Source organism: Phodopus roborovskii, unplaced genomic scaffold (assembly GCF_943737965.1).
Source record: "Phodopus roborovskii unplaced genomic scaffold, PHOROB, whole genome shotgun sequence".
NCBI lineage: Eukaryota > Metazoa > Chordata > Mammalia > Rodentia > Cricetidae > Phodopus > Phodopus roborovskii.
This window is the reverse complement of record NW_026126487.1, coordinates 2,524,371-2,536,874: the sequence shown is the minus strand read 5'-3', so window position 1 is coordinate 2,536,874 and position 12,504 is coordinate 2,524,371. Positions and strand designations below refer to the sequence as shown.

Below are 12,504 nucleotides of genomic sequence, written 5' to 3'. Positions count from 1 at the left end.
AGAGCAGTTCCCATAACTATGTGCTCAGTCAAACTGCTAGCACAGGTAGGTGGTGAAGATGGGTCAGGTGATGAGTGTATTTTGAAAAGAGGACCTTGGAGGTCTATCAAGAGAACGCTTAAGCATAGGCAGAATGCCTGGATAGCACTAGTTATTGATGTTGGGAGACCAGTAGGACATTATAGGAGTCATGATTTGAGATATATTTAATTTGAAGCATTGCTTCAGGTTGGCACCCAGGATACGACTCTTTAGTGCCAAGAAAATATTAATTTATTATAGGTATCATAATAATATTGTCCTATTCCCATTCTTTATGAAGCTTTCTGATACTGCATGAACCATTTAGAGCAGTGATTCTCAACCTGTCTAATGTATCAACACTTTAATACAGTTCCTCATGTTGTGGTGACCCACAACCATAAAGTTACCTTATTGCTACTTCACAACTGTAATTCTGCTACTGTTATCAATCGTAATGTAAACTTTTTGGAGATAGAGGTTACAACCCACAGGTTGAGAACTGCTGGTTTAAGGCATCAAATAAAATACAGACTCCTTAGTCTCCCCAAACATCTGCTAACATCTTATGAATAATCATGGGCATTTCATAATTCTTTACCTAAATTAACAATTTAGGTAAAGTACAGGGCTATGCACTTTCAAGAAATCACCAGCTCTGAGTCCTACAACCCAACTAGATACATCTAAACACAGGTCTTACTTTACTTTTTTATTAGAGGGCTAAGTTTGTCAATCAATCAAAACCAAGCAGGAGATCATCTGTCTGTGCCTTTGATCCATGCTGAGGAAATGTTTACAAGTGAGATGGTCAAGGGTGGTCTCAGATGAGGTTGAGCTCATGGAAAGGAAATGCAAGGTCAATCGTAAGGCACCAGCTAGGAGAAGATGGAATTAAAAGTATCACTGATCAGCGACTACAGAGGCACTTTTAAGAATACACAAAATAGACAGTATTTCACATCCCCTTTCTGAAAAAATACAGGCTTGTTATTTTTCAGATGTCAAGGCAGAAAAAGCAGGATGGCAGCTATGCTACCCTTGATGTATGGAAGAGGGAACTTCTTGTGTTGCCATAGTTCTCAGAGTGCGTGGTTTTCAGCAGTCTGAGCACATTTCTCCATAGGGACACTTCTGCAAAGTATGACAAGACTCCCAGCCCCACCCCACAAGTGTTTAACACTCCGTAGGAGCACTGTAAGAGTTAGTTAGCATTGTGCTCCAAACTGCTCTGAGTACCTTTGGCTCTGGGACAGAACTAGGGTGGGGTAAAACCTCAATAAAATATCTCTAAGCAAGGGTATCACACTAGCCTCTAGAATGCAACATGTAGCCCACAAGCTCTTGGGAGATCATTATAACCATGTTCTTCAGAAGGGAAGGGTTTTAGGAACCACTCATCAGCTAACTTAGGGGTTAATACAGTAGAAATCTGGGTAATATTCCAAATAAATGGTACAGATCCTGACAAAGGTTGCTTCCCTTTCCCTTTCAAAACTATAGGCTTGAGGCTTGTCTTTTTATTTATTTATGTATTTATCTATCTATACGTTACTTCGTTCTCTACACTGTGATTCCTCTAAGATATGGAAAAGGTGTCCCCCCCCCCAATGATGTGAATGATAGACTAAAGAGAAATTTAGTACTCCACCACACCACTCAATCTGAAAAAGGACTTGGAGGGGGGGAGAAGAAGGTACATTATTAGCCTTTGTCTTTCTTGGGGAAATGGAAATTCCTGACACACCAGTCTGGCATCCAGGTTTCTGAACTCACACATGCATGTTATGGCCTGCTTGTCAAAGTAACCCAAAATAAATTCCAGCAGCTGAGGCTACACAGTTCCCCCAGGAAAAGTGGTAGGGCTTTTACACCCGTTACACAGATTTGAATTTCATAGAAGTTAAAAGCATTTCAAACAGGAGAATTTATCTGCATTTTTTTGTTGTTGTTTTTGTCTTATAAACAGAATATATAAAAATTTGTGTTATGTGCCATAAATGTGTGTGCTTAATGAAGGTAAACAACATTTGTCTAATGTTCCACTGTCGAGGCTACACCAGAAACCCTGGCTTATTATCCCAGGTTTTCTTCCTACACACTACCTGGAGAGATGGTACTCTCTCCCTGGGCATGTCCTAGCTTTCCATTTGCAGTGTTTGGAGTCCTGTTCCTGTTGTGTTTGGAACACAGGCAGCAGCTGAGGCATCTGAGCATCCTGGCACATCCTAGCACTGGGCACTAGAAGGCTCTGCTCATGCAAGGGTTAAGCACAGAAAGTCTACCACTGGCCGGCTCTGATGTTCCTGGAGATATTGTCACTGGATGTATCCTCAGTAGAATTCTATTCAACACCTCTGTCTTTAAGTACAAAGCTGCAGGCTGTAGCAGCTTTAAGAAACATAAGTACCCCTTTTTTCTGCACACAGTATCTGTGTGTGAAATTCTCTAAAGGGGTTTAAGTATTTACCCTGAACACTATCAGCCGCTCTCTAAATTTTTCCTTATCCAGTTGCAAAACACTTCAAAGGGAATCACAAACATGGGCTTTTGTGCTTCCCATGCACACTCTGTTTGGGAGGCTTAAGTGTGAATTCTCTTGGAATTTTTTTTTTCCGCCCAAAAAGTTCAGCATAAACATACTTAAAAAAAAATCATTATTAAGTTTATAGCAACAAAGGAAGGGGGTGTTTTAAGAGAAACTAAAATAAATCTATCAAGAAAGCCCCAAAACATGTTAGAGAGTTTTCAATGCTAAATCATACATAAAATCTCCCTCCCTCAAGATATTTTGCTTTTAGAACAACACAGCTATGGCAAACTGACGTTAAGGGGTGGGTGCAAAGAACCAAAGTTCAGTGAATGTCTTGAGGATCACCAAAAGTGCAAGCCAAGGATTGTAGCTTTTGTGGTTGGAAGTGACTTTTTATTTATTTATTTATTTATTTATTTATTTTTACCAATTTCCAAAGATAAACACAAAGACCCTAAAATACTGTGTTCCAGAATTTGAATTATTGGGTGCTTGTAACTGTTTAACCTGCTTCCAATCTGGCCTTATCTTGAGCCACTCAACAATTTCCCAGTCAAAAGAGGGAGAGGGGAATTTAAATCTTAATTGAAAACCACCAGACATTTCATACCAGATCTTAAATTACTATACTATACTCTGCTCCTAAATTAGAAGTCCTGACCCTAGGGTTGGAGAGATGGCTTGGTTGTTTTTGGAGCTCTTACAGAGGATCCAAGTTCAATTCCCAGAACCCATGCTGGTTGGTTCACACCTCTAAATCAGCTCCTGGAGACCGGATACCTCCGACCTCCAAAGTACCTGCAATTCATGTGCACATATTCATGTGCAAACAATACACACAATTAAAAATAAATATCAAACTGAAAATAAAAATGCTGAAAAAATGGAAGACAAGATTATGTTAGCACATGTAATTTAGTATTCACAGCAATACTTATAGGGAGAGGTAAATAATTACATATGTAACATGAATATACATGCATATATCTAGGTGATTTCACCATTAATATGAACCCAAAATATTTATTTACAATTTATCATTATATCATTCATGTCCCCTAAAATCTTTAATTTAAAATTTTAAAATTAACTTGAGTTGCTATCTAAATGCTATTCCATTGTATTTGATATGTATTTAGTACATAAGAAGCAGTCTTGTTCATATGTTCACTTACAAAGAATTTTATCCACAGCTGTAGTGACAGCTTCATTAACCTCACCAAAACAAACAAACTGCTCTTCAGCTCCCTCATTCCCTGCAACTGTGGGAGCCACAAACAGGGAACCTGTCCCTGCAGCAGCAGGCTGCCTCCAGAACAAGGTTCCCTGATGATTTATGCAGACCACAATGACAAGCAGAGAGGCATGACTCACCTCGGAATTAAACCATTATAAATAACTTGTCAGGGACGCCTTTACACTCGGAAGAACATTTCTCTCTTAAAACTTTAACAACAAGAACCTGGTTATGTTATGAAATGAAACACCCACTCATTTTCCACATCTCTCTGCTCTCCTGAGCCAAATTTTAACATAAATGGGCAAATTAAATGTAGCCTATCGCTTACCTAACATAATTATATGTTGTATTTTACACTGATTCAAAACGGATACATTAAAATAATCCAGCCTTGGCTCCCACCCACTACAGTCGGCAAAGGTTATTAAGGCCAATGGCCAAACACAGCGCCTGCTACTGTAGCACCAGGGGCTGTTGGGACAGGAAATGGCTCAGAACACAGAGGATGAGTGGGAGCCACTTTCTCCCCCAAAAGGAAAAGCAACAACAACAGAAAGCATGAAGAAATCCCCGCAGTACATAAATCATCAGTTTTTCTCAGAGTGCTTCCTTGGGATGCTGGTCTGGAATAATTCCACTGGATTGTACCAAGTGGAGGTTTTTAAGGTCAAAAGGAAATGAATAAATGTCATCAATTTAGAAGATTTCACACACAGCCTTCTTTTCAGTCTCACCATGAATTTGATAGTGTTAAAACATCTTTATAGGTAAAATAAATGTCAGTTTTGCAAAGAGCGATACCAGCCCCTGGGAGACAAATGGCCTATCCGCTGGATCTCAGGCCACTGCATGACTTCGTTGCCTCACAGGAGACTTCAGCTTTTCATACTCCTCTTTAGCTGGCAAGAAAAGCTTGCATGGTTGCTTTCAAATGATAACTCTCCTATCCTGAAGAGTCTCCTAATAATATGGTAATCTTGGATGAGAGGTAGTGGGTTGGTTTTTAAAAAAAAAGAAAGAAATAAAGAAAGAAAGAAATACAAATATGTGAGTAGCCCTCAGTGTTAGAAGACTTCTGGAGTGGAGAGTGGAGAGGGCAAGAAAGGCTTGACCATACAGTGAAGGGTCACGCTGCTCCGGGCTCAATGCTCAGCAAATTCGCAAAGTAATAATCTGGGGAGATGTGATGTTTTATCAGAATGTCATTCAAATATAAGGTTTAACATTTACATCACAAGAGCAAGCACAGAGTAAAGCTGTCCTCCAGGAAAGAAGGGCAGGACAAACAGTGTGCCAGAGTGTGCCTGCTGGGATAGGGAGTGGGCAGCAGAAGCCAGGGGAGTTTATGTACAGCTGACTAAACTTTCTGAAAAATGTGGCTGGTTGTAACATGTGCAGCAATTACCACTAATGGAAGAATAGCTATTTCAAAATTCATTTCCATTCTCCTCTAGGCTTCTAGAGACTACTCCTCCCAACCACATGAGAAAAAGGACAGAAAGACCGAGAGAAATGACGACACTAGCCTCTCCCTGGTACAAGGCCATCAAAGGCTGCTTTACTCATCACAAAAGGGCGAAAGTACTGCATGCAGGGTCCAAGGTTGTAGGTCTTATTTTTTTTCATTAAAAAAGATGGACAATATACTATAGAACCGACAAAATGCATTGATCAAAGACATCTTCCCACAATACTCGTATGTGGGAAAGATAACAAAGAATCACTTGTCTGAAATCATAATAATTTGGAGTAATATATTCCCTAGAAGAAAAGTTTGAACATTTAGAAATGCCCTTTCGATTAGCTTAATTCCACAGAATCTAAGTACGCACCAAACAGTGAACTTTTGATGTGAAATTGCTTTGAATTTGTGAACCCACAACTGATTTCCTGTGTTACAGCATCTTGGAGATTACAGTTAACCTGAAGCAACAGGGATAATTTTTGGCAGTTAATGGGACATTCATATGCATTTTCCTGAAAGGCAGCATCTTGGGACCTCCAACTGGCAGCTCAACATTGCCCCCTACTGCTTATAAGTTTTTAAAAAGCTGGAGAAGGGCTGACAGAAGCCAGACTTCCACCAACCAATGCCTACTTCACCCTCATATCCAAATACCACATGTCACTGCACTAGAGCCACCTAGCCAGATTCTTTCTAAGTTTATTCTCCACTGTGTCTTCTTGTAGCAAAAACAACTTATCATGAGCTTATTAGAAATCATCTTTAAAGGCCCAAAGCAATGCTTCAACTTAATTTAGAGGAACCATCCAACTATCTGTTTTATCTTGGCTCAAACCTTCACTCTGTTGATAATGATCCAACCATGGGATTCGGGAGAGACATTGACCCTTAATTTATTCTTATTCTTATTATTTAGCAAAGCTAAAGAATGTTCTGCCAAGTGCAAAGAACCATGCTCTGGAAAACTACCTGGATTGCTACTCCTTTTATTCTTTTTTTTGTTCCCCCACCCACCCCCACCCCCAGTATGAATACAATGAATAGTATTCCTTTAACTAATGTGCCACTACTAACACATATGGAGACACTGGCATGCATCTACACTCATATCTCCCACATGTGTGTACACATATGGAGATGCCGGCATGCATCTACACTCATATCTTTTCAATGAATTAATAATGAACATCATTGGTGTGATCAGAATACTACAAAAATTCACTTGGGGGAAATATTCCTAAATGTAAGCAATAAAAACCTCTTAAAATTATTTTACAAAATTATTGAGTTCTTATTTGTTTCTCAATCTTTACAATGTGGTTAAATTACAATTTCCAAGTCAGGCTGATATCTAAGAATTATGTCTTGGCAAACAGGATTCTAAGTACATATGTAAAATGGGCAATCTGGATTTCTGTGTATATCCTATAAAAACAGCATTTTCTCCCCAAGCTTGAACAGAGCTACCCAGGCAGAGAAGGACTCGTCACCTGCAACCTGACAATACAATGCTCTGTTCTGCACTAACTCAGGGCTTTGGGGAAATCTATTTTTGAGACTGTTAATACATTGAAAGGGTAATCCTATTCCTTTCCCACACACCGATCCTTGCTAAGGATCTCAGAGATTCACATTCTGATACATGTACTGAAGCTGAGGCCTTCATATTTGTAACTTGCAATTTTCATTATTATAAAATAGGGATTAGATACTATGTAAACATTTTTATCAAAACAACAACACTAAATTGGTAGGCCAAGTGAATTCCTTTGGAGGAGACAGTGTGGGCTATTTCTATGGCTTCATAGGTGTACATTTAATCTCTCCACTCATCAAACTATATATGTTTGCTTAGCTTCTGGTATGTCAACCAAAGGTTCATAAAGATGTCTAAAAACATTATGTGTGGGAACTGACAATCACTGTGCATCCCTGTGGATGAGCTCACTGCTCTCAGCACACTCCAAATCTGAGAAGTGCCACTCTCCAGAGGCTCATCAGGCTTTTATCGCCTTTCCTCTGCATTCCAAATTCAAGTGTTTGGAGGCAGACCAGTGAGCAGACAAAGGGCAAGAAGCCTAGAGCAAGAGTTCAAATCCCAGCTCTCCCACCTACTAGCTGGTGACCTTGGGAAAGTTACATAAGGCCTTTGGGCTCCTATCTCCTCATATGTAAAAGTGAGGCAAAAATCAAACCTGTTCCACAGGGTCATCATGAACATTAAGTGACAGCAACCTTTAGTACTCTTTAAAAATACAATGCAAGCATTTGGTGCTGTTATTGTTATCCAATTTGGGGCTTATCAAGTGGCTTCCATTTGCCATCTAGCTGGTGTTCAAGTTCTACATACCATAAATGCCATGATTTCTTATCTTGTTTTCACAATTGCAAAACCAGATAGCCCACCCTACCCCTCTATTTCACATGGGCCTTTAAGCAGACCAGCACCTTCCTAACAGTCCCAGAAGTAAGGACCTGAACCTGATATTGACGTGAACTATGGTGAATGTATGGAGGTCAGAGGACAACTTGCAAGTCATGTTCTCCTTCCACTATGTGGGTCCCCGATATAGAACCCAGGTTGCCAGGTTTGGTGGCAACTGTCTTTACATTCTGGGCCATCTTGCTAGCCCATGATTTGTTTGTTTGTTTGTTTGTTTTTTAGGTCCCACTGCATAGTTTTATTGTAACTACAGCAATATGTGGTGACATTCACATTTCTCTCCTTCCTAAACTGCTAGGTCATGCAGATTTAAACGCATGCATTCTGCAGCCTGTGTTTCCTTTTCAATCACCTTAGTGACCTTGTCCAAGTACCTAGTTTCTCTATACCTCAGGTTTCACCTCTAAAAGCATTAGGGCTCCCAACACTGTCTATATCAACTGCTGTAAGGAGACCCTTTGAATAATGGCTGGAGCATAAAAACAAATGAGCGCTGAATACTGCTGATGCTCTGTTCTCATGGTGTGTCAAAGCTCATGTCTAGCAGAGTACTTTCTAAGAAGAATATCAGACATGGTTCTGGAAACGAGCTGAGGCTTTAGTGACAAAATTGCAGGCGTCCCCCATTACCTTACAGGAAGTAACCTAACACACTCATGCAGGTTGATAACACATGCATTTGCCTGTGACAATTAAGATGGCTGAAGGTTTGCACAGTGCAGTACCCCAGAAAATGTGGTCAAACCTCATGCACTTACCACACTCTCCATCTTCTTCCACAGCTCCTCCAGCTGAGTCATGGGTTCACACCACCAGTCACTGCAAATTTTGTTTCGATTTCCTTGAAACCAGAACTGCCTCAGCCACTCAAACTCGACCTGTGAACCAGAACAAGGAGGTGGTGGTTAGAATGTCCTTGTGCTAGACCAACAAGGACAAGGATTTCCCCACTTAATTCTCCTTTGGCAACTTCATAGACAGAGGGCGAGAAAGGTGAGAAAAGCCTGGCCTAACTGGTTCCCAACTGCCCCGGTACCTCCAGAGCCTTCTGAAAGCTAAGAAAATGGAAGTCTTATAGTTGAGGTCCTGCTAGGATGACGGTCCAGGCCAGGTTACATGTTTTAGGCAGATACAACCAACATTCAGATCCTGGAGTACAAGCAGCCTGCACTGTGTACTACAGAAAGTCATAACCAAACAATTAGACATTTTTAGTAAAAGCTAAGAAGGCAATGACACAGACAGATACTAAAAGTATCATGTGTCAATTTCTTAGAATGAAAAGAAAGAACCTACCCAAGGGCCAGGAAGAGCCGGTGATAATCTCAGCCACACAAGCGAACAATATATAATTAGCTATAGAGGCATTCAAACTCTTACACAATCATTAAAGCTCCTACTTGTTGGTTCAGTAAGGGTTACAATAGGCAAACAGTAGCAAAGAGACAAGGCACTGAAGTACATTCTTTTCTGGGAAACAGCTAAGCTGTTTGTGTTGACCACCTAGAGGCATTGCTCCTATCCACAGGATGGACACATAGCTCTCATCATCATCTCTTCTTGAGGCTCAGTCCTATGGCATAGGCAGAGCCCCAGCTAAAATACTAATGGTAGCAATGGAAAGTCAGGGTTAAGCCAAACATCCTCCACTCCCCTCCATTTCTGGATTTTGGAAGAAAAAGTCTCAAGACCAGAGAAACACAACAAAAAGCTTGTAAACATTTTGCTGGCAAACTGGAGCCAACATGGCAGGAAGTGACTATGTGGTGAGAGGATGAAAATCACATCCTGGAGATGGCCACTGACTGGATGAACTCTCTCCTTTCCACTCAAGCTGACTCAGGTTTAGTTGTCTGGGCCTTGCAACGGAAACAATCTCAACATACACAGATGAGAGTCTGATTGGTACCAATCAGACAAGTCTTCTATGGCTCGCCTTCCACTTGAACATCAGGTGCTATCATCAATGTAGAACTCCATCTCACCCCAAAACTCCTTTTACTTTTGCATGAGCAAAGCACCAAGCCATGGCGTCTGCTTTGTAGAGTGATTACATTCCACACGCAGAGCTGAGCGATTGTCACCATCACCTGTGACCACCGAGGACTGCAGGCTGCTTCTCCACACTCAACTTTCAAGAAGCAAACGAAAAGCAACTTGTAAAGATTAACGCTGGCAAAAATGGCTCAAGTAAGAAACTGGAGAAGATCTAGTCTAATGGGAGGTTTTTGGCTTACATTAAATAAATGTTTGATGTGTAGAGCCAATTTCAGTTAAAGCTGTTTAAACAAAACAAAACAACTCAGGAATGTGGGCGACATTAAGACAGTTGCTAAGCCTTATCTGTGGCATGAAGACAGTGGTTGACAGGAGGTAAATCTGAGTACTTTGAAAGAAGAATGAATATGGCCACAGTTCAACTTCAGGGAAGATCCAGGTTTAACAGCACATTTACTACAAGAAAAAAAAAAAAAAAAAACAAAACAAAGGGAACCTCTTATTGGGTTTCTCATAAAACTGTGCTGACAGAGTGGTCTCATAGCAGAGCCTCAGCCTAAAGTTAGGGAGTGGTAAAGTGGTTTCCGACAGCTTCTCAACCTTTGGGCCAGTTATTTCCAACGAAGAGGACAACACTTGGAAGCCTTGATCACCCTGGTACACAGAGAATAAAAAGACACATAACAAAGCTGTCAACCTATCAGGGCACAGGAGCCAGTACTTCTGTGATGGAGCACTTGGAAGAGAGCATATGGGGGACTCTGCCATAGGACAAGAAAGGAAATGCAGAGCCCCTGCCATGCTAACAAACAAACGTTTCTCTTCCTCCTCAGGAGCCTCAGTACACTGGCTCAGAGGGTAAGGGTGCTTGTTTCCGGGGCCACCGACCTGAGTTTGAGCCATGGAACTCACATGGCAAAAGGAGTAAACTGGTTCCTCTAACTTCCGTGTGCATGCTATACTGTAAGCCCTTCTGACTCCCAATAAAAAGCCAAATGTAACTTCTGTGTTTAAAGAATCAGGGTTCTGGATGTTCAGGGAAGATAGAAGACTAGAAACTGCCACCTTGTAATGGATAAATTTTAAATTTGCAGCATATATGACCTACCAAAATTAAGTCAAGACATAAAACAACTTAAATCCAAAAAAAAAAAAAAAACAAACAAACAAACAAAAAAAAACAATGGGATTGATGAAATAAATACAAAAGTGCCCCAGAGGCAGATTTCTGCTGATTTCTACTAAATGCTTAAGGAACACCAGCGCTCCTTAAACTGTTTCATGAAACAGAAAGGGAAGGCAGGCAACCAAACATAGTAGACAAAGCCAGTGTTAACACAATCTCAAAACCAGAGAAGAACAGCAACAAAGGGCTATAGAAAAAATTCACTAATGAACACAGACACAAAATCTTTACAAATCAAATTCAAGAACAAAGGAGGCCAATTATATACCATGACCCATGACCAAATTGTTTCCATTCCAGGCATGCAAGGATGGTTCAACATATAAAAATAAAGATGTAATAAAGCACATAAAATATGTAAGGGCAGACATCACAGGGCCATTAGTAGATGCAAAAGAGGCCTTTGACAAGGTCCATGTCCCTTCATAATGAAATCCCTGAATAAACTGGAAATAGGAGGAACATACTTAGGATAATAAAGGATATATGTCACAAACCTATAGCCACCATTACACTAAATCCTCTAAAATCAGGAACGAGACAGGATTTCTCACACATCCCACACTTACTCAGTATAATGTTTCCTATCTTAACTAGAGAAATAAGGAGAGAGAGAGAGAGAAAGGGAATACAAATAAAGAATATATACAGATAACATGATCCTAAACTTGAGGGGCCATAAAAACCCATTAGAAAACTCTTGCATCTGTAACCACTTTCTGCCTTGAGGAAGGATGTAAATCTACACAGAAACCCACAGTCCTATATATTCCTAACTTGCCAAGAAAGAAATAAGGGGGAAAGTTCCATTCATAATATAACTTCCTTCCTCATGAGAGGAGCAAAAGATATCTACAATGAAATAAGACACTTATGAAAGAAAGTGAAACACACTAGAAGATGGAAAGGCCCTGATACTCACAGATTGGCAGGGTATCGTAAAAAATAACTATATTACAAAAGTTATCTACAAACTCAATACAATTGCCATAAAAAGTCAAGTGATATTGTTCAAAGAACTAGAAAAACATTCTAAAATTCATATAGAAGCATAAAATACCCCCATAAGCCAAGAACAATCCTGATCAGAATACACAATGCTGAAGGCGTCAACACATAATCTCAAAATATACTATAAAGCCATAGTAACAAAAAAAGCATAGCAATGACACAAAATCAGACCAATGGAATTTAATAAGAGTACCCAGAAATAAACCCACATAACTGGGACCATCTGATCTCTTACAAGATGTCAAGAAGATACATTGGAAAATGACCTCCTCTTCAATAACGGTGCTGGGAAAACTGAATATGCACATATAAAAGAAAGAAACAAGATTTACATCTTTTTCTGTAGACAAAAATTAATTCAAAATAGATCAAAGACCTTACTATAAAACATGAAATTCTGAATTTTCTAAGAAAGGCAAAACATTTCTGAATATAGACATAGGCAAGGACTTTCTAGAAAAGACCTCAAAAGCACAGAAAACAGTCTCAAGAATTATCAATGAGATTAAATTAAAAAGTTTTTGCACAGAGACAGAAACTATCAAAAAGAAGAGACAACCCCACAAAACAGGAAAACAATATTTGTCAAATATATACCCAACATGGC

General features: G+C 39.9%; 1 protein-coding gene across 2 annotated transcripts in view; it reads right to left on the bottom strand.

Moving 5' to 3' along the window:
- Fto (FTO alpha-ketoglutarate dependent dioxygenase) overlaps positions 1 to 12,504 on the bottom strand; it is a 345,911-nt gene that overhangs the window by 176,446 nt on the left and 156,961 nt on the right. For both annotated transcript variants that reach the window (XM_051195118.1, XM_051195117.1), the window contains exon 7: positions 8,461 to 8,580. In XM_051195118.1, coding sequence (XP_051051075.1) covers positions 8,461 to 8,580 — 120 coding nt within the window. The remainder of the gene's footprint in view (positions 1 to 8,460; positions 8,581 to 12,504) is intronic.